We start from the raw sequence: 21937 nt of genomic DNA on the forward strand, positions 1-21937 counted from the left end.
TTACTGGTCTCTACTCCAAATGTCTTTAATGTCATTTCTATTGCTCTTTAAATGTCATTTCCTTCACTCTCGTCAGAGCCCGCAGGTTACAGGCAATGACAGCTCTAGGATGGAAGAGATTTTGGAGTTTCTCGAAAGCCATCGCTCCCATTAACTACTCTCTAGTGATGCAGTGGTAAAAGGAGGAGAGATGGGGACAGACTGCAGTGTGCACAGACTCTTGGTGAGTCCCCAGGTATATCTCCTACAAAAGAAAAAAAAAAGTCAGGGGAAAAGACAATTTAGCCAGAACAACTCTTAGGTAGAAAATAATAACGTTCAAAAGGTCAAACTACGCTACAGCTGTTACTGCTAATGACTCGCGGAAGCTCTCTTCTCCCTCTACAACATTAAATTCCACAACGTGGCACCGAGAGCCTCCCAACTACCTACCACCCATGCTCCCCACCAGCCAAATGAGCCAGCCTAACTTTTCATTATCCTTCTAGGTCCTTGGTTCTTAAACTTTCCAGAGCCCCTCTGAGAATCTGATGAACATTATGGACTCTCAAACGCGAAAAAGGCACATGCACATGACATTTTTATACATAGCGTCAGAGTTTATAGATCCCCCTAAAACCTGGGCTCCTGTTAGGAAGCCCTATTCTGAACAAACAGCTGGATCACCTCCTAACCTAAGACCAAGTCTTCCATTTCTTTGGACTTGACGGTTCCTCTGCTTGATCAACCTTTCCTCTCCTTTTCCACCCACCTACATCCCATTTTCCCTTTTTAAAGTTAAGAAAGCATCCTATAATTTAATTCAACTGACTTGCTCAGGACTTTGTCGCCTATTATCTGATAGTACTTTATATCTGCCTCTTATTTTGGACCCTGAACTTGTTACCGTTAACTTTTTCATTTGTGCGTGGCTTAATTTCATCAATTAAACAGTATGCTCCTGGGAGGCAAGCACTAGATCCAAGCACTAGCAAACCTGTTTTGCTCACCTTTGCAGGCCTAGCACTCATCACAAGGCCTAACACATAGGAAACACTAAATCACACCACATTTGTTACAACGCATGTGTCTGTGCTTGATTTCTTTTTGAATTTTCCTCAGACCTAGCACAATATTATAGTAATACTAGGCGCCCAGAAAATGCAACAATAATACACAATTGATTTATTCTAGAAAACTTGTAACTTTTCTCCCTCTCTCTATCTCTGACTCTCTGATAATACACACACACACACACACACACACACACACACACTCACTCACGCTTTCTTTTTTGCTAAGTATGAAGTAAGTATGTTCAAGGAAAAAACCTGGGAGTAAAAAAATCTACACATCAAAAAATAAAAACCATTCAATCCCAACACTCCAAAATATGATCTCTGTTATTATTCTGTGACAGAAAGTTTTCAGGTTTTTTTCTATGCCTGCATATACATGTTTGTAGTTTTCTTAAAAGTCAAATAGATTTATACTAATATAAACAGTTCAACAGTCTGCCTTTTCCATTTAGAAATATATTACAAACATTTCCCTATGTTGAGTAATATTTTTTCAGCACATGATTTTTTTAAGCTTACATGGTACTCCTTTACATGAATATCTATGATCCATTTAACTGGTCCCCTATTGTTTAACTAGAACATGTGGCTATTTTTCTAATTCCTCACTATTATAAACAAGTGAAGAACTTTATATCTCCATCACTTCCGTATGAATTATTCCTAGAAATAGCTATAAAATACAAAGGGTTCCTACAGTGTGATTTTTAAAAATAAAACTAATAATAAAATTGGGCAAAAGAGGACATGCCTAAGGGCAATGCACAGAGAAAAAAAAATCCGAGTGTCTAATTAGGATGCTCAATACACTGGAGTCAGTGGGATGAAAGTGGATAGGCAGAGAGGTCCAGTAGGGTGCGCTGGAGAGCAGGGAGCAAGCAAACACAGCACAGTACAGGCAGGGCGGGGGTGAAGACAGGTGGCTGGGCTCAAATCACAGCTCTCTCCTTACCAGCTCCCTAACTTTGGGAAGTTTACTTAACTCTAAACCTCAACATCCCCCTCTGAAGATTAGGACAGTGATAATACACACCTGATAGGGTAGGGCTACCATGGGGCTTACACACTATGGCCTATATGAAACACTATCCACTATCCACGGCACTGTGTCTGGAACGGAAGAGTGCAACACTGTTATTCTTTTATTTCATTCTCAGCCAACACTCTTCGAATTATATGCTTGATGATTAAAACAGTAACCTTTATTATACACTTAGCTCTCCAAAAGAAAACTGTCATGAAAAATAGTGATTTTACAAACAATAATAAAGTGTAGAGAACTTTATTTAAAGTTTGATAAATTTATCAAAGAACAACAAAAAAAAGTAACACAGATATTATAATACTTCTCACCTATAACATTGCCAAATATTAAAGAGTGATCATTTCAGGGCTAGTGGGAACAGGGGTAGGACAGAACATTCTCATACACTGGGGATGGAATTGTGACCATTTCAGACCAGTGCTATCCAACAGAACTTTCTGTAGGAATGGAAATATCCTTTGATCTGCACCATCCAATATGGTAGTCACTGGCCATGTGCTGCTACTGAGTACTTGAAATGCAGCTAATGTGACTGAGGAAGTGAAGATTTAATTTTATTTCATCTTAATCAATTTAAACTGAAATGGCCACACGTGCTAGTGGCTACTACATTTGGCAGCATAATTCTAGAAGGCAATCTTAAAATGTCTAGATGGTTTCAAAATACATACATCCTTTGTCCCACTTTTGGTAATCTATTCCATAGCAATAAAAGTATTATGGAATGGGGGTGAAAGGAAAACAAACCAAAATAAGAAATATTTACATCTAGAAAAAGATATTCACAATCATAAAGAGAATAATTTCATTTATTTAAACATATATATGTCAAAAAATAAATTTGAAAAAAACCTAGCACAGAGATTTAATATAAGAAAAAAGTATATATGTCTGTTTACACATGGACAGAGAGATATGTGGAAGGATGTTCCTAAAATTTTTACAACATTATCTCTGATGGTAGGATTTTTAGGTAATTATTACTTAATTTGTTAAATCTCTTTATAGTTTGAATTTCTTATGACTATGAATTATTTATATAATCAGAAAAAGAAAACATTAACATATTTTCATTTGGGAAAAAAATACCATAAAGGCATTACTGGATCAAAGGATAAACTAGTTTTAAGGCTTTTTTATATATACATAGCAAAGTTGTCCTCTAGAAAGGATGCCCCAATTTCAGCAACCAACTAGCCAGCTCCTCACACACACACCCTTACCAACAGCAAGCATTATAATTTTTTCACCTTTGCCTATTTAACAGGTGAAAAATTGTAACTCTTTTTAACTTGAATTTAATTTATTACTAATGAAATTGCACATTTGTTCACTTGCTAGTTATTTGTATTTCTTTTAGAATAGCATGTTCATATCCTTCGACTTTTTCAAAATTAGGGTGTACATCTTTTCTTATTAGTTTGTAAAAGTTCTTTATATATTAAGGTTATCAAACCTGTCCTTTTATTTACATTGCAAATATTTTCCCTCTTTTGTCATTTGCTTTGTTACTTTGTATCTTATCTTTTTAATATGGAGAAGTTTTCAATACTTACATAACTAAAACCTATTCATTTTCCTTTTATGTTTTCTGCCTTTGGTCATATACTTTAAAGAATCCACCTCCATTCCAATTCCTCCAGGCCTTTGCCCAACAAATGCTAACATCAGAGACAAACATTCTAGTTACTTGAACTGGTCATATAAATATGTGTGCTCTGTACAAGTGCTGTGGGGATGCTAGTATCCTACCTATTACATGTATACTGGACATTTCACTTTCAAGTTCCTCAGAACACATTAATCAGAGATTAACTTGCTGCCTCCGGATTTGGTACTAGCTGTACTTCTGGTCTAATCTTAAACTCTTCTCATAAGTACATAGTACACTTGCAATTACTTCAACAATTCTTTGAAATAATTTAAGATTTGAAGTTTCTTTAGTGGGGAGGGAATGGTTGGACAAAGCCCAAGGATTATGACAAGCCCCTTTTTCCCCTTTTTAAGTCCTGGAAGAAACATATACTATTGGCCAAAACCAAAAAAATGAGTGCAAACTAAGGACCTCCTTGACCCTGTGTAGATAAACTAGGTAATCACACCCCTAGGTGTTCATAATCTAATTAAAAGACAAAAATGTCAAGGCCAGAGAGGGCCTAGAAATTACTTGGAGTTCAACCACCCCATTTTATCGAGTAGGAAGCAATACCCTAGGGGGATAGAGTGACTTGCCCAAGGTCATACCAAAAGGTAGTAAAAAGACTCAAATGTTTAGTCCAGAAGACTAGAGAATAGGACAAAGATATGAAAGGATGGAAAGAAAACACATTTCTGATACACAAAGTGGAAAAGCTCAATGACTGATTAAGCTTAGCTGTTTATGGAACCACTATTGAGTCCTCTATGACAGCAACTCTCAAAATTTCATCTACACAAGCTCCACATAAATAATCTGAGGAGAGTTCCTGAAGCAAATGAAAATAAACGAAAGAGACCACGAATTCCCAGTATTCTGGCATTCCCTGGCCTCCAGGTCTCTCACCCACAGAAAGATATAAACGCAGCTTAATCTGAGATATTTTAGCCTTCATGTGCATTTATTATCATCCTCACTACTTATTAAGATGCTGCCCAGGGACTTCCCTGGCCATCCAGTGGTTAAGACTCTGCGCTCCCACTGCAGTGGGCACGGGTTTGATCGCTGGTGGGGGAACTAAGATCCCACACGCCGCACAGCGCGGTCAGAAAAAAAAAAAAAAAAAAAAGGCGCCGCCAGGCATATGATATTTTTGAAATGATTTGGGATAAGGAGAGTGAGATTTTTGATATCACATGAAAACTCCTTGTCTCCAACTTGGAGAATTTTGTAACATAAAAGGAGTTCAGGACAAACAACTCCATATAACAAATTACAAATTAATTAGTTAAAGGCACATGTGAACATTAAAGTATCAGACAGAAAGTTATGCATCCTGTCAGTTTAATGGGGGAAATAAATTTTGAAGTGGGCTTAAAGAGTGGGTCATGAAATCAAATCAGGGGTGATGACCTGCAATTTTTTTTCCAAAATGCAATGAAAGAGAAATACCAGGAAAACTGTACACAGGAAGATTAAGTACTGTTCTGTAAAGCTTTTGTTTCAATTTTATCTGTGTGTGTTTACTGGAGTGTAATACAAAATAGATTTTTTTTTTAGTGTGAGTCACTTTCAAAAGAGTATGAGAAACAAGTTTAAAAGAACATATGCATGTATGTGTGTGTGCATGATTTATATACATATACATATATGCCAAATACACTTTTATCCCTATTAAAGAGTTCGCTGGGACACGTAAGTATGGGTAAAGCTTGGATTATACACAAATCTTATTAGAGCCCTCCTTAATCAGGAGTCCTGAAGGGAGCGTGGGAAGTGAAAGGGTGGATGGATGGATGGATGGATGGATGGATGAGAATCTGGCTGTTCAGGGACTTGTTTTTATCCTGCTCTCTACCGGAAACATCCTCAGCTTCCTTCCTTCTAATACAAAATAATGTGACTTCAAGGATTTGAGAATGTCCACAGGAAACAAGGGGACGCAGCACGCCCGTGCCAGCAGCCCCCGAATAGGGATGTTTGGCGCATACTTCAAACAAGTGAAAAAGAAATAATTTCTGTATTTCGTCTCTTCCTTTCCTCAGAACCACTGTGAGAATGGGCTAAAGAACATTTCAGGACAGTAAAGCCAGCTGTTTACCCAGAGAATGCGAGCGCCATCGAGATTACTGAGACCACAAAGCACCCCCGGGGACGTTTACTCAAATGCTTGGGTCAGGATAAGCCAGAGAAAATTCCCACCCTATACATCCACGTCCCGCCCCCTCACCATTTGCATCGACTGTTCCATCCACTTTTCGGTCTCCTCCGCCAACACAGAGCACGCGCCCCCCATAGTCTGCGTGGACCTTACTTTCGCCTCCATACTGCACCGGGGCAGCCTCGCTCAGCGCCAGAGGCCGCGGCGGAGGAGGAGCGCGGGCAACGGAACGCGGTGGGGGCGGGCTGTCGTTTCCGGGGGAATCAAACTGTGAGGCACTCGGGAGCGAATTCTAGACGGACCTCGGCGCCTCAGGCTAGCGAGCGGCGGCGGCGGCGCGCCGGCAGCAACAGAAAGCGCAGCTGCTCAGCTACAGTCCACGCCCCCTTCCCCCTCCGGTGACAGTCTCTGCGGGAAGTCGCTTTCGTGATTTTTGGAGAGCACCGAGTGGGACGACGGCGGTCCAGCCGGGTCGTCCGTGGCAGGCGACGAAGAAACGTTTTCCTGGTGAACCATTCCTCCTTCCCTTTAGGCAGCCCGCACCCGCAGGGCCTGAAGATGCTGAGATCTACGTGGAATTTTCTGAAACGTCACAAAAAAAAATGCATCTTCCTGGGTACGGTCCTCGGAGGTGGGTGACAGCGTTCTTGCAAAGGGGCATAGGGAGGAGGGGGTGGGAGAGAGATGTCTGTCTTCTAAAATAGAGGTGGAGGGATCATGGCCCAGGATTCGTTCAACCATGGGACGGGGAACAGGGTGACAAACCTCCAGGGTTCTTTCCATCTCTGCAGTTGTGAAATTTGTGCCCTTTGCCCTGACACTGCCGCTTACTCTGTTTCTCGCCTTTTACTCACCCACTTGGGAGAACCCACCACAATTTTTTTTTTCTGTTTCAAGGCACAGTTCTCTTACAGACATATTTTTTTACTTCTATTGTTTTACTGTGAGGTTCTTCGTTTCTCTTTGGTACTTCCAGTACTTTGGCATTCACCGTTCGCAGAAGTTTCATAATATTCGAGGGAAGTTAACGGAAGCCTGTGCTTCGAGTTCTTGTGTAAAGTTAATTTGAATTTTTGAAAACAGCACAATTGTACTGAAGGACTGGAAGGTATATGGTAGACAAAGAAACACAAATCAATATTTTAGCTCTGTTTCTGCTGTTTTAGAATACAAACTGTCGTAAATTATGCAGTAAGAAAGTGCTTTCGGGAAGTTGTGCAGTCTTCTCAGGATCTTCAAGATTTTAGGATGAATTCCCACCTAGCTCACATAACTGAGTTGCACAGGCTGAGAGGAGATTTAGAAACAGATTAGATAGCAATGTTGAGAGCCTTTTTCCTCATAAGACAATCATGCAGGGGTGTAAAGGAGAGAATAAAAGGTCTTGTGTGATACAGGAGAAGGAAATGTAGGACTGTTAAGAGGGAATTTTTAGCATTTGAGTTTGTTGAGAGGTATTATCACTGACTACATGCTTTGGTTACAGAAATAGTTAAAAACAAGAGCAGATGTTTCCTAAAGAATTTGGTTGTTTTTCTCTTACTATTGATTATATTCTATTGCCCCCAAACAATTTGAAATTAGCAATACTCTTAGCATCAATAATTCAGCTCTGTTGATTCTTTTTTTTTTTTTTTTTTTTGTGGTACGCGGGCCTCTCACTGTCGTGGCCTCTCACTGTCGTGGCCTCTCACTGTCGTGGCCTCTCCCGTTGCGGAGCACAGGCTCCGGACGCGCAGGCTCAGCGGCCGTGGCTCACGGGCCCAGTCGCTCCGCGGCACGTGGGATCTTCCCGGCCCTGGGCACGAACCCGTGTCCCCTGCATCGGCAGGCGGATTCTCAACCACTGCGCCACCAGGGAAGTCCAGCTCTGTTGATTCTTGAAAATTTGAAACAGGCTTCTTGTTAATGAGGCAGGCAAGGAGAGTGTTTTTCTCCTCTCTGAGGTCTACCACAGATCAATAATGATTATATGTAAATTTTAATGGCATTCTTTGAAAAATTCTTTATAGATAAAATGTATTTTCTAATATCTTCATGCACTGATATCTAATGTATATTTAAATTATGCAAAGACTACTGAGTCCACTTTATTTGTAGAAGCTAATGATTTATGTGTGATGGAAGACGTATAAATAAAATATTTTTGCCTCTACTGAAGGAAAGAAAATAGTATCTCTTTAGCAATCTCAGAAAAAGTAGCATACCCCATCAGATTTATGGAACAACTTAATGGTAGATTAGAAATAATCATAGGGGGAAGCAAAAGAGTACACTTAAGAGACAGTTATAGGTGTGATGAATTGGGAGGTTGGGATTGACATATATACACTAATATGTATAAAACGGATAACTAATAAGAACCTGCTGTATAAAAAAATAAATAAAATTCAAAAATTCAAAAAAAAAGAGATAGTTATAGTTTTATTCAAAAGTCTATTGAGAGCTTTTTTTTTTTTTTTTTTTTTTTTTTTTTGCGGTACGCAGGCCTCTCACTGTTGTGGCCTCTCCCGTTGCGGAGCACAGGCTCCGAACGCGCAGGCTCAGCGGCCATGGCTCACGGGCCCAGCCGCTCCGCGGCATGTGGGATCCTCGCGGACCGGGGCACGAACCTGTGTTCCCTGCATCGGCAGGCGGACTCTCAACCACTGCGCCACCAGGGAAGCCCTATTGAGAGCTTTATAGTTAGAGATTAAAAGGAATGAGAAAGGGGAGAAGAGGTTCAGAGGAACAGAAAAAGAAAATAATCCTAGTGTTTTATAACAAGAAAGGATGTCAGCCCAAAAAGAAAAAAAGAGTAGATGACCGTGATTGGCATTTGTTTGAGCCTCATAGTCTTTCTGCTTCAAGGGAAAGGTCCTATAACATGGTACCTATCAGTTAATCAATTTTTAGAAATATTTATCCAGTGCCTGTAGTGTTGGAGGTAATATGATTGGAAGTACAAGATTTACAGAGATGTTTAATAGTAACAGCTACCATTTTGTGGGTGCCCAGTGGGCCCTGTATTAAGCTCTTCTATTCAGTGGGGATGATGACAGGATAGTTATTGTTATCCCCATTCAAAAATGTGGGAACCAGAGTGCTAAGAATTTAAAAACTTGTTGAGGGTCCCAGAGTTAGTAACAGGGAAGCTAGAACTCAAACCCAGGTGTGTTAGATCCCGAAGCACGTTCTCTTTCCACACTACACCACTCTTGTCTTCATGGACTTTATGGTCTAAAAGGAATGAAAACAAATGACTTAGTTTGTTCAGGCTGCTAACCACAGACTGGGTGGCTTATAAACAACAGAAATTTATTTCTCCCAGTTCTGGAGTCTGGAAATCTAAGATCAGGGTACAAGCATGGTTAGGTGAAGGTCCGCTTCGGGGTTGCAGACTTCTCGTAGTCTCACATGGCAGAAGGAGCTAAGGATCTCTGTGAAGGCCCTTTGATAAGAACACTAATCTCATTCTTGAGACCCCCACCGTCATGCCCTAAGCACCTCTCAAAGACTCCCACCTCCTAATACCATCACATAGGGCATTAGAATTTCAACATATGAATTTAGGGGAGACATAAACATTCAAACCACAGCAACAAGCATACAAATAATTAAAATATAAAACAATAAGAGCTGGAAAATGCTGTATATATCAAACTAGCAAATAGCCTGTGCAGTTGGAAATAATTAGGAAAGGGCTTCATAGAAGAAGTAGCACATTTTGACAGATTTGCAGACTAAGTAAGATATCAACTTGCATGCTCAGGAAGCTTGGCCATTCAGTGGTGGGGAAAAAAACCTTTAATGTTTGGTCTCTTTGGTTTTTCATTCATTCAACAAACATCTGAATTAGAGGGCCTACTCTCTCTATATTGGACTCTGGTGATACACAGGAATAAGATACAGTTCTTGACTTTGAGGAACTCATAATGCAGTCCAGAAAGCAGAAATGGAAATAAACAAAAGTAGTACAGTGATAGTATTAGAGTACCATAATAGAGCAGGGTTCTGTGAGAGCATAGAGAGAATCATGGAGGTGTTCAGCAAGCCTCCCTTAAGAATCCACTAGAGGGACTTCCTTGGTGGTGCAGTGGTTAAGAATCTGCCTGCCAATGCAGGGGACACAGGTTCAATCCGTAGTCCAGTAAGATCACACATGCCACGGAGCGACTAAGCCCACAAGCTACAACTACTGAGCCCGTGAGCCACAACTACTGCCTAAGAGCCCGTACTCTGCAACAAGAGAAGCCACCGCAATGAGAAGCCCGCGCACCACAATGAAGAGTAGCCCCCACTCGACGCAACTAGAGAAAGCCCGCGTGCAGCAACGAAGACCCAACGCAGCCCAAAATTAATTAATTAATTTTTTTAAAAAGAAGAATCCACTGGAGTTACAGCTAGCAAAGTAGAAGGGGGCACAGCAGGTAAAGGGGTTGCTCAGAAGATTCAGAGACCTTGTTTTTGGTGAATCAAAGTGTATTTCACTATGACTAAGCGCAGGGAACAAATGGGGAGTGGCAAAAGATAAATTTGGAGAAGTAGCTAGAGTGCAGATTGTGAAGGGCTTTCCTTATTGTGCCATTCTACAGAATTTGGAGCTTCTCAGACTTTAGTATGGATAAAAATCACTGAAGGAACTTAATGAAAATACAGAATTCTTTCTCCGAGATTCTGATTCTTTAGGTCCAGAGTGCAGTTCATTAATTCTTTAATTCATTCAACAAATATTTATTGAGCTCCAATTGTGTACCAATATTATATATTGGGGGTACAGCATCATATAAGACAAAACATTTGGGGATGTTTTCAAGGAACTTCCTTAAAGGCTACATTTTTAACAAGTACCCCATCAGTAATTCTGATGTAAGTAGAACAGGGACCGTGCGTTAAGAAATGATGACAGGGTGTTGAAGAATTCTAACTATGGCAATAGTACAGTCAGATTTAAGTTTTAGAAAGTCACTTTGCATATAAAAGATGGATTGGAAAGGTGTGAGACCAGAAACAAAGAGTTTAGGAAGCTGTTAAACCAGTTCAAGAGCATTAATAATCTGGGTCTGAGTGAAGACAGTGGTAGAGAAGTGGACTAAAGTGGCAAAATTTAGAAAATATTTCTGAAATAGAATCAGAATAGAAGGGTTTGGTGGTCTTTTGTATGGGAGTGAAGTTAATAGATTATTTTCAAGCTCTTATTGACATTATTAACCTAGTAAAATAGTTATACTGAAGGATTTTCATCCATTAAGACAGTAAGTGATGGTTTTAGAGAACCAAATTCGTAGTATGGGAAGGCTAGAAGGTATTTTGCTTTACCAGCAGTGTTCTGAAAGGAAACGTCAAAACGTTTTACATGTATTTTTTGAAATATTTAGTGAATGTTTTCATTATTCATAAATAAAATCATAGCTAAAGAAGAAACTTTAAAGCTCATATAATCCCAGCCTTTCATTTTATGAAGAAATTTAGACCCAGAGAGAGGAAAGACTTAATTAAAGTTACCTGCCTAGTTGGTGCCACAGCCATCAGTATCTACTCTCTTCTGGGCCAAAATTCAGGCAGCAAGTCAGGGGTATCCTGAGCTCCACATTTTAGGTAATGAATTCTCTGCCTTCATTCTTACTTCCGTAGGGAAACAAATCGGACAAAATCAGAATTTATGAATTTTGCAGATGAGAGCCTGGGTAAATTAGTCCTTGTGTAGGAATTTACTTCAGTGCTAACTCGAGGAAAATAATGGACTGTGGGATTTTAGCCTAATGCCTTGAATCAGTTTGCTAGGGCTGCCGTAATGAAGTACCACAAACTGAGTTGCTTAAGCAACAGAAATGTATTGTCTCTCAATTCTGGAGGCCAGAAATCCAAGATCAATGTGTTGGCAGGATTTGTTCCGTCTCAGGGCTTTAAGAGAGGATCTGTTCCAGGTCCTTCTCCTTGGCTTGTAGATAGCTTTCTCCTCCTTGTGTCTTTACATCATCTTTCCTCTACACATGTCTATGTCCAAATTTCCTGTTCTTATAAGAACACCAGTCATACTGGATTAGGCCCACCTTAGTGACCTCCTTTTAACTTGATTATCTCTGCAAAGACCCTATCTCCAAATAACGTCACTTTCTGAAGTACTAGAGCTTCAACATGTTAATTTGGGGTAGGATACACTTCAACCCATAATAATTTATCTTTTAGCTTTAGTAAGAATATACTACATTTACCAAACAAACACAGTACAGTTAGTTGACCCTTGAACAAAACAGGTTTGAACTGCACAGGGCCACTTACACAGTACGTTTGACCCTTGAACAACTCAGGTTTGAACTGTGCAAGGCCACTTATATGCAGACTTTTTTCAGTAAATACTGAAGCACAACAGATCCTCGGTTGAATCCAAGGGCACAGAACTATGAATTGAGCCCACTGTAAAGTTACAAGCAGATTTTCCACTTCTGGAGGGAGTGTTCTGCACCCCTAACCCTGGAGTCATTCAGAGGTCAACTGTAGTTCCTAAAGTGTTTTTGTCAGACACTGTTGAAAATCTAATGAAAGCAGTGGACCTTCTTCCCAGGAAAACACATAGACCAATCAAATTTACTATTATTCCAGAAAATTCTTAACTATACAAGGGGTGTCATTGCAGCATTTCATTTTACGCTATTATTATTATTTGAGAAATAATAATCATTTACACATAACATTTAGCCATCTGTTGGGCAAATATAAAATAGAAGCAATTTATTGAGAAGTAGTTATTATATAAGCGTTTCCTGTCAAAGGGTTACTTTGTGAAACGTAAGTCAGTTGCTTCATTCTGTTAGTATTATGACACTGTCTTTGGTTTATTGAGGATGAATTACAAGAAAGGTAGCTCTGAAGACATTTATATGAATTTTTATTTATTCTTTAAGGAGATTGTAATACATTTTTTGCATATAGACTTAACAGCAGTCACACTTTATTTCTAATTATTTGTAGCACATACTCTTTCAATGTCTTTTTAAGACATATAACGTGTTATCAGGTCATCTGTATTGCTTACATTAGTGAAAATAATTCAGGATACGTGTTTGCTTTGCAGTTCTTAGTGGGCTTCCTCCTTCCCACCTGTGACAAACAGACCAAATCCAATTATTTAGATCGTGTACAATTCTTATGTTCTTTCTTGTTATATTGGAGGCTACAGGCAGTTGGAGGTGGGTGAGGATTAGTTACTCTCCTACAGCCTTGTTGCCAGGTTATCATGAAACAAACTCTGGCTCACATTAAAACATCTATTATCAAACATAGATAGAACAGTATCATAACTTGTTCCATAAGCTCATTGAAATCCCATTGTCCTTTCTTTGTGCTACAACAGAACCATGCATACACGATTTACCCAAAGCAAATGCAACAGTATTCTAGATGTAGGATTCTGCTGGCCATTTGGTTAACCCTCTTGACTAAGAATCCTTCGAACTAGCAGCTGAGGATCTGAGACTAAGCCTTTCCTAAGGGTGAAGGACTTGCTCGTATATTCTTGTTCAAATGAATGTTACTAAAATGTTTCAGCTAACCCAGTATCTTAAACACCAGTCATTTAATCTGTGAAAAGCTATTTCTGATATTCATTTTGCTAGGTTAGTTGAAGTGCTTACACCTTGAAATATGGCTTTTGATCAAATGCTAACTAACCATGCTGAAGTGTTAACATTCCCAGTCAGGACAACTGACTGCCCATAAGGTATTACCAAAATTTGCACATTTTTTGTATTATACTGTCTATACTGAAATGTGTTAAAGTAAATTACAGGCCACAAGACTCCACATATATTTTTATGTCGTAGTGTCATAATTTAGGAATTTTTGTACCCTCTTCACCTTCCCTTTTTCACTTAAGTTTCTAGTTTTAGATGTCTGCTTGACAACCTACCTTTCTTTTATTCTTCCTTTTAAATTTTTTCTTATATTTTTAAAAAGTATTATATTTTGATTGAAGAAAATGTGTAAACCATAGAGAAGCAAGCAGAAGGAAAAAAATCACCTGCTATCCCACTATTTGGCAGTGATCATTGTTTAATATATGTAAGAAATTAAAATCCATCTGTTGTCATATATGTTTACTTACATTAAAAAGCAAAACTTCCAGGATCTTATTTTATCCTCTAACACTATAACATGGATGTTTCCTTAAGTCATTAACTATTTAGCAATGTAGTTTTTAATAGCTACATAAGAGTCCATTGTATGGCTAGACCATAATGTATTTAAACAGTTCCCTTTTGCTGTACATTTAGAATATCTCCAGTTCACTATTAAAGGCATTGCCTGACTTTGTATATTTAATTCCTTTCTGTTTCTTTAGACCTAGTCGTTATGTACCCATTTATCATTGGCTTTTAAAATGCCAGTCTCCTTTTCCTTCTCTTCAGGTTGCAATCCTTAAACAGTTCTTTAATTTAGGTTCTTAAAAGTTGTAATTTTTAGATTTTCACTAATATAAGCCTCATATTTGGATAAAGTGGGTTAAAAATACTATTTAGAATTTTCAATACTCTAATTAACTGCATTAATATACTAACTTGTTTTAAAAAATAATTTTAGGAGTATATATCCTGGGGAAATATGGACAGAAGAAAATCAGAGAAATACAAGAAAGGGAGGCTGCAGAATACATCGCCCAAGCACGCCGACAATATCATTTTGAAAGTAACCAGAGGACTTGCAATATGACAGGTAAGACAAAGAGAACTATTTATATATGTATAAAGTTGCTTGATGATTTATATTAATTTACATACCTCCAGGACCAAAGTTAGAGGAAAGGGCAAAAATGATAAATCTAGCAAGTATTTACATGATTTAACTGAATTATATCATTTAATGTGGATTTGGAAAATCAATGTAAATTAATATGCAACATAGAGGCTTGTTCATTTATTTTATTCATTCAGCAAATGCTCAGAGTACTCAGCACTGGGGAAACAGAAGGTGAACAATTTAAAAAAAAACAAAAAACCCTGACCTTCAGAGCTTATTCACTGGTGAGAGAAAAAGATGATAAACAACAGATGACTGACTTTAGGCAGTGATGACCGCTTACAGGAGAGTGAGCTGTGTGAGGGGCGGGGTGCTCTTTCAGGCGGGGCAACCAGGAGTCAGGCCTCTTTAAGGAGGTGACATTTGAGGAGAAATTAAATGGTACAATGGAGGGAGCCATACAAAATGCCTGTGGAGGGAACAAGCTTGGCATATTTGAGAAATAGCGGAAAAGGCTGTGTAGCTAGAGTAGCACGAGCAATGGAATAAGAGTGATAGGAGACAGGGCTGCAGGAGTGGGCCTGATGCCATCGGGCCATATATGTCATAGTAAAGAATCTCTTACATTTACAAGGCACCTAGAGATCTATAAGTCTAACACAATAGTATACACTCAGTGTTAATCAGTGGTAATAATTTAATCTCCAGAGCTAGAAACCTACTGGGAGGATGCTATAACAACATCAGCTACCCATATTTGAAGAAAACAAGGTGTTATGTTATAATTGGCATAACTCCTTGAAGAATTAGTTCTCAAATCCATGTCAAATTTGTTTTTCTTTGTTATTGTTTGAAGCTTAATGCTTTTCTACCATTTCTTTCAAGAACATTAATTTAGAAAAAAATTTATAAAGGTAGGTTCTCTTTGTTCAATTTTAAAAGTAGAATATTTTTTCAAGGTTGGAAGAATTTTGTTTTTAGTTCAGTCTCATTTGATAAAGAGGCTGGGATTAAGAAGGTTAAGAGGGCTTCCCTGGTGGCGCAGTGGTTGAGAGTCCGCCTGCCGATGCAGGGGACATGGGTTCGTGCCCCAGTCCGGGAAGATCCCACATGCCGCGGAGCGGCTGGGCCCATGAGCCATGGCCACTGAGCCTGCGCGTCCGGAGCCTGTGCTCCGCAACGGGAGAGGCCACAACAGTGAGAGGCCCGTGTACCACAAAAAAAAAAAAAAATTAAAAAAATTTTTAAAAATAAAATAAAAAGTCCTGTTTTTTTTTAAAAAATGTGAAGCAAGAAGTATAGCTCAAGACAAGAGATCAGTTTATTGAATCAGAAATCAACATTTATTGTAAAAGATCTGGGAAAAAAAAGAATTATCCATCGTCTGTAGCCCAAAGACCAACACTGTTAACATTTGGAAATAATTCTTCCCATTCTTTCTTCTGTGTGTACTTGTTTGCATCACTATGATCATAACATGTATATGCATAATTTTGCTTCACGTGAGCAGATAAATGATTTATTAGTATGTAACTGGTTTTTATTCTTAATAATAATTTGAAAGCCCTGACCTTCCCTACCAACCCTTGCTAGTTGCTAGTCCTGTCATATAGCTTAAAACAATGTGCATTTCTCAGTGAGGGCAGTCCTATCACTTGTGACCTTTTTAATTTTCTGTTTGTATTGTAGTGCTGTCCATGCTTCCAACACTGAGAGAGGCCTTAATGCAGCAACTCAATTCTGAGAGCCTTACAGCTCTGCTAAAAAACAGGTAAATGCAAGTTACAGCAATTCTCATTTATACATTGCACTGAAAATTTATAGAATGTAACTGAAATACTTTTCAAAAGTCTTTGTTTTCTTATTTTTCTATTTAGAGCTTATAATAAATAAGCTCATTTAGAAAAAAATATTTACTTACAATATCATTTAATTAATATTTTATCCATGTATTTATGTTCTGCCTTGATGTGCAAAGTATTTAGGGTGACAATATTTGTATGTATTCTGGTTTTCATATGAAGAGATCTTCTGTCACTTTGACATTTTTTCAGAAATTTAATTATTGAGTACTTAGGGAATGTGTTCCTGAACCAGATGTTGTGAAGCGACAGTAATGTTAAATATTAAACATTAACTCTTTAATATTCTTAGAGTTTACAGCATACTAGCTAAAGCATGTGAACATACATTTTAAATAACTAAAGCATATGAACTTACATTTTATATCATTAACAAAATGAAGTACAAATATAACATAAACATATGATAATGATAATTTATCTTACCATGACAGTGTACTGTGTACAAAGCACTTTTATACATAGGACCTTGTATTTGGAGAGTAGTATGTATTGGAGTATTGTAATTTAGCGTGATGCTGTGTTAGTTTGAGAAGACTTCCAGAAGGAAATGGCGGCTTCTTTTAATGAACAAGAAGGGGGGTGGAGGGGAATGGTTTCACTAAATATATCTTAAATCATTGTGGCCTTATGGAAAGATAGTCATTTTCCTTGTAATCATCCTCCAGTAGTCAGGGGAAAGAAAGTGCTCTTTCTGGGGTGTCTCTTTGTGCCAGGCCCAGTGCTAGATACATTACTCCCATTTAATTTCCACAGTATCCTTGTGAGGCAGATTTTTTTTTTAAACATCTTTATTGGAGTATAATTGCTTTACAGTGGTGTGTTAGTTTCTGCTTTATAACAAAGTGAATCAGCTGTACATATACATATATCCCCATATCTCCTCCCTCTTGCATCTCCCTCCCACCCTCCCTATCCCACCCCTCTAGGTGGTCACAAAGCACTGAGCTGATCTCCCTGTGCTATGCGGCTGCTTCCCACTAGCTATCCACCCTACATTTGGTAGTGTATATATGTCCATGCCACTCTCTCACTTCATCCCAGCTTACCCTTCCCCCTCCCCGTGTCCTCAAGTCCGTTCTCTGCATCTGCATCTTTATTCCTGTCCTGCCCCTATGTTCTTCATAACCATTTTTTTCTTTAAATTCCATATATATGTGTTAGCATACAGTATTTGTTTTTCTCTTTCTGACTTACTTCACTCTGTATGACAGACTCTAGGTCCATCCACCTCACTACAAATAACTCAATTTCATTCCTTTTTATGGCTGAGTAATATTCCATTGTATATATGTGCCACATCTTTATCTATTCATCTGTCAGTGGACACTTAGGTTGCTTCTGAGGCAGATATTACTAACTCCATTTTGCAAATAGGAATTTAGTGCTCAGGCAGGTTACCCAGCAAGCTGGAAAATTTCTTTGAAGACATTTTCAGTAGTCAGATAATACATCCCAAAATAACAGTGAATTTACATACAATTGGTTTGTTTACTTTTTTTGGATGGGGGTATAAATTGTAATTTTTTAAATTAGAAAACAAATATACAACTTGGAATGGATTTGAAGCAAATTGTGTCATAACAGTTTTTAAGTGGCTAAAACAAAGTTTAAAAATCAAGTAACAGGGACTTCCCTGGGGGTCCAGTGGTTAAGAATCCGTCTTCCAAGGCAGGGGACGCAGATTCAATCCCTGGTCGGGGAGCTAAGATCCCACATGCCGTGGGGCAACTAAGCCTGCACGTCTCAACTACTGAGCCTGCACGCCACAACTACTGAGCCTGCGTGCCACAACTAGAGAGAAAGCCCACGCACGTGCCACAACAAAGAGCCCACGCACTGCAACAAAAGATCCCATGTGCTGCAACTCAGACCCAATGCAGCCAACAATAAAAATAAATTTTAAAAATATCAATAAAAATCAAGTAACAATAAAAGAAAAGTGTATGAGTACCTGGATAATACACCCATTTTGCAATAGTGCAGCTTTTAAATACATATTATTGACTGTCCATAATCCACACAATGTTACAACTCTGCACTTCAACAACATGATGACAGTCCCTAAAGAAAGCTACTTAAAAAAAGGCATAACCTAGATATTCCCTCATTCAACCAACTGATCAGGTTTTTTAATCTGATTAAAGTATAATGCTAGTGATAAGAATTTTTTCCTTAGTTTCATGATTCTTAGAGGCTGACACACTTTGACTACTACTTATGGATGTAAGGTTTGGTTTATAAATTAGTTCATGTGACTATATAAAGAAGAAACATATAGAAAAATAAATTTTAATTGCCTTAAGTTTTCGTCTTACTGAGAAGGCAAGACAAATGAAATAAGTGAATACACTTTTGTAAAAGCAACACAGGAACACACACATTAAACATAAGTGGGATTCTTTCATGGTAACCTTGTTTCCTATAAGGCCCTACGTTCCCTGTGTTTTGGGGGATTCAAGGTAATTAAGATAAGGTCTCTTTCTCTCTAAGACCTTGTCATCCAAAGGAGGAATTCGATGAAATAAATTGTCATAATTCAAGACATAGTATGGTTAGTCAGTGGTAAAAAGTAAAAGCAAAATGTGGGGAGAAAATGTGGGAGGCTAGAGAGCAAAGGGATTAATGATGGGTAATCCCGGATAGCTTTAAAGAAAAGGCATGAATGAGCCCTCTTTTCTTTATACACAGGAGAATTTCTTAAATTCTTGGAAGGATAAGATGCACAACAGTTCTCCTCATTGCCTGTTTCCTCTTTAAACATCTCCGTGTTATTTTTTCTTTCCTTTCTTTTGATTTGAAATTACTGTTTGCAGTTTGGGGGCTGGGGGAGGGGAGAATGTCCATTTGAAAAGTATTTTCATAAAGAGACGCTTGAGCCCTTACAAAGTGTGATTAAAGTAAGGCCTCCAATCTTATGACTGCTTTTGTATTGGTTTTCAGTCAACTCTGGCCTCATATAAGCCTGTCAAGCAAGTTAATTTTCTCCTTAAACTAATTGTGATAATAACTAATCAGAAATAAATGAAAGATTTGATAGTCTTTATTTTATCAGTTTTATTGTAGCAAATAAACAGCCATCACTGCCTTTAATATTTGGCATTCTTATTGATGATTGATAATGGCAATGTAGTTTCAGTGGCAAAGGATCTTAAACATCCTTCATCACAAGACAGGTAGAACACTTTGAAAGGATTAGTTTAATTCTTAAACATATTTTGGTAATATTAAAGAGTCTGATTGTATTTAACTTGGAGTTGGTTTCCATCAGACAAATCATTTGAAAGGAATCTTGGCCTAGAAAGTACTTTCCTCTGTTCTACATAGGTTTGGAATCAGAATCTTTAAAACAGATAAGGTGAATTTTTTTTTCATTTTTTGTAAATGTATATATTAAAAATGATTACCAGTCAAGCTAATTAACACATCCATCACCTCATGTAGTTACCATTTTTTTGGTGTGTGGTGAGAACACTTAAGATCTATTCTCAGGAAATTTCAAGTATATGAAAGCATTATTTATCAACTGTATTCACCGTGCTGTACATTAGGTCTCATCTTATAACTCAATTAAGTCTACTTCTAAGTCTGATAGTGGTGAATGTCAACATGAAGAAATGTCCTGCATGGCTATAATTCAGTCCTGTCCCACCAAAATCATGCCAAATAAGTACAGTTTCAAGACAGATACCCTAATTTTCCCTTCCACAGGCTGCTGCTATTGAGCACTTCCTGTGTTAAAATTTTGGAACCACTGTTTTCTTATCTTGTTTCATTTAGAATTTCTATATGAATCACTTTGAAATTTGTCTTAGATAACATTCAAAAGAAGTGACTTACTTGCATTAAAATACCTAACCCCTGAATTGTGGTTGATTTCCAATTTAATATGGGACTAAAATATGGTGTTCTCCCACAAGGCCTGAACAGTAGCGAAAGGTTTGCAGCAGGGCCTGGTAGGATTTTCTCCATGTATCTACCAAACTTGTGCCATCTAGGAAAGGGGTATCTGAAGCTCCACAGTCTCTCCAGTGCCAAAGAAAGATAAGAAGCTAGTAATATCCCACAATTGTAATGGTACCTCATTGTCTGATTATAATTGTAAAGAATATGGGATTGCATTTTTTGTATCTTTGTGGTTTTTTAATTTCATTTTTCTAGTAATTCATTTTTATTGTATTTTACCAAGCTGTTCATCTGTGACAGATTAGAAATAAGAAAAAAACCTGGTCCTACCACAAAGGTGATTTGAAAAGCCCCGAACTTTGTCCACATAGTATATACACCCAGTGAGTGGAGTACTGTGCCGTGGTTTTTTAAAAAAAAAAGATGGCCGCTATCTCTATACTATTATGGAATGATCCCCAGGATATATTGTTATATTTTTTAAAAAGATAAAGGAAAATGTGTATAGTATGCCACCATTTATCTAAGGGGGCAGATATGAATATATATACATATTTGCCTATATAAAGCAAAACAATGGGAAGTTAAAGTATATTTTTTTAATAGTTACCTATGAAGAAGAAAAAGAATAAAGGTGGGTAGGAATGGACTTCTTTGAATATACTGTGTTGTATAAATTTGAGTTTGGAACCATATAAATATTTTACATATATATATATATTTATATATTTATAGTGTTTAAAATGTCTAAAAAATGATAGTAAAATAAGTGAAATTAACCCAAATGCATATCTAGTTGGTATTGTAATCACAAAAACAGAAACTATGCCAAGTGACTTTAAAATAGAAATTTGACTGTGTGTTTTTAGTGGGATATATCCTCTTAGAGCATACAGAATTGAAGAAAAAAAATCTTCAACTCTTTTCACTGTTGCTATTGCTATTCTGAGACCATAGAGTGAGGGATGAAGCAAATTAGTAATTATGTTAGTTTCACTGATTTCTAGCGTGGGCAAAAAGAAGTACAGATGTAAGAAAAATGAGATTGTTAAAAAACCCAGGGGTCCTAATTTTGAATTAGAAGTATCAATATGAATTCATGATGTATTTTATCTCTTTGAATATATGTCCATATAAATAAATAAATACATACATATATTGATATTTACGAGCTTAGTCTACTGAAAAGGCTTAGAAATAATGACCTACCCAGTAGCAATGAACATCCTTAATCAAAGTTTGCAGTCTCAGACTACCATTTTCCACTACTAGGAAACAGGACTCTCAGAGAAATGGATGATTTCAGGTTTGCAGCAAGAATTGAACAAGATGAACCCAGAACAGCTTTTTATGTCAGAAAACAAGGAAGTCGTCAAAGACTAAAGGGGTCATGTCAAAAGGACTTAGGAACTAACCTGAATAGTCCCACAGTCGTCAGAGATGGACAGTTTGAGCATCAATAAGGATAATAACTACAGTGGGTAGAAACACATCAAACACACATTTAAATGCATGTGTTTGTAATGATACTTTTAAACAAAAAATACTTCATTA

The 21937-nt window shown here is 37.8% G+C and overlaps 2 protein-coding genes across 3 annotated transcripts in view; one reads left to right on the forward strand and one right to left on the reverse strand.

Moving 5' to 3' along the window:
- The window catches only part of ADAT2 (adenosine deaminase tRNA specific 2), a 34477-nt gene extending 28363 nt beyond the window's left edge, over window positions 1-6114 (reverse strand). For both annotated transcript variants that reach the window (XM_059083300.2, XM_067010925.1), the window contains exon 1: window positions 5970-6114. In XM_059083300.2, the coding sequence (XP_058939283.1) occupies window positions 5970-6065 (96 nt within the window). In that variant the 5' untranslated portion in view covers window positions 6066-6114. The remainder of the gene's footprint in view (window positions 1-5969) is intronic.
- Window positions 5658-21937, forward strand: part of PEX3 (peroxisomal biogenesis factor 3) — a 30743-nt gene continuing 14463 nt past the window's right edge. Inside the window, exons 1-3 of the mRNA XM_059083296.2 lie at window positions 5658-6531; window positions 14460-14591; window positions 16305-16386. Coding sequence (XP_058939279.1) covers window positions 6459-6531; window positions 14460-14591; window positions 16305-16386 — 287 coding nt within the window. The 5' untranslated portion in view covers window positions 5658-6458. The remainder of the gene's footprint in view (window positions 6532-14459; window positions 14592-16304; window positions 16387-21937) is intronic.

This window comes from Kogia breviceps, chromosome 13 (assembly GCF_026419965.1).
Source record: "Kogia breviceps isolate mKogBre1 chromosome 13, mKogBre1 haplotype 1, whole genome shotgun sequence".
Classification (NCBI taxonomy): domain Eukaryota; kingdom Metazoa; phylum Chordata; class Mammalia; order Artiodactyla; family Physeteridae; genus Kogia; species Kogia breviceps.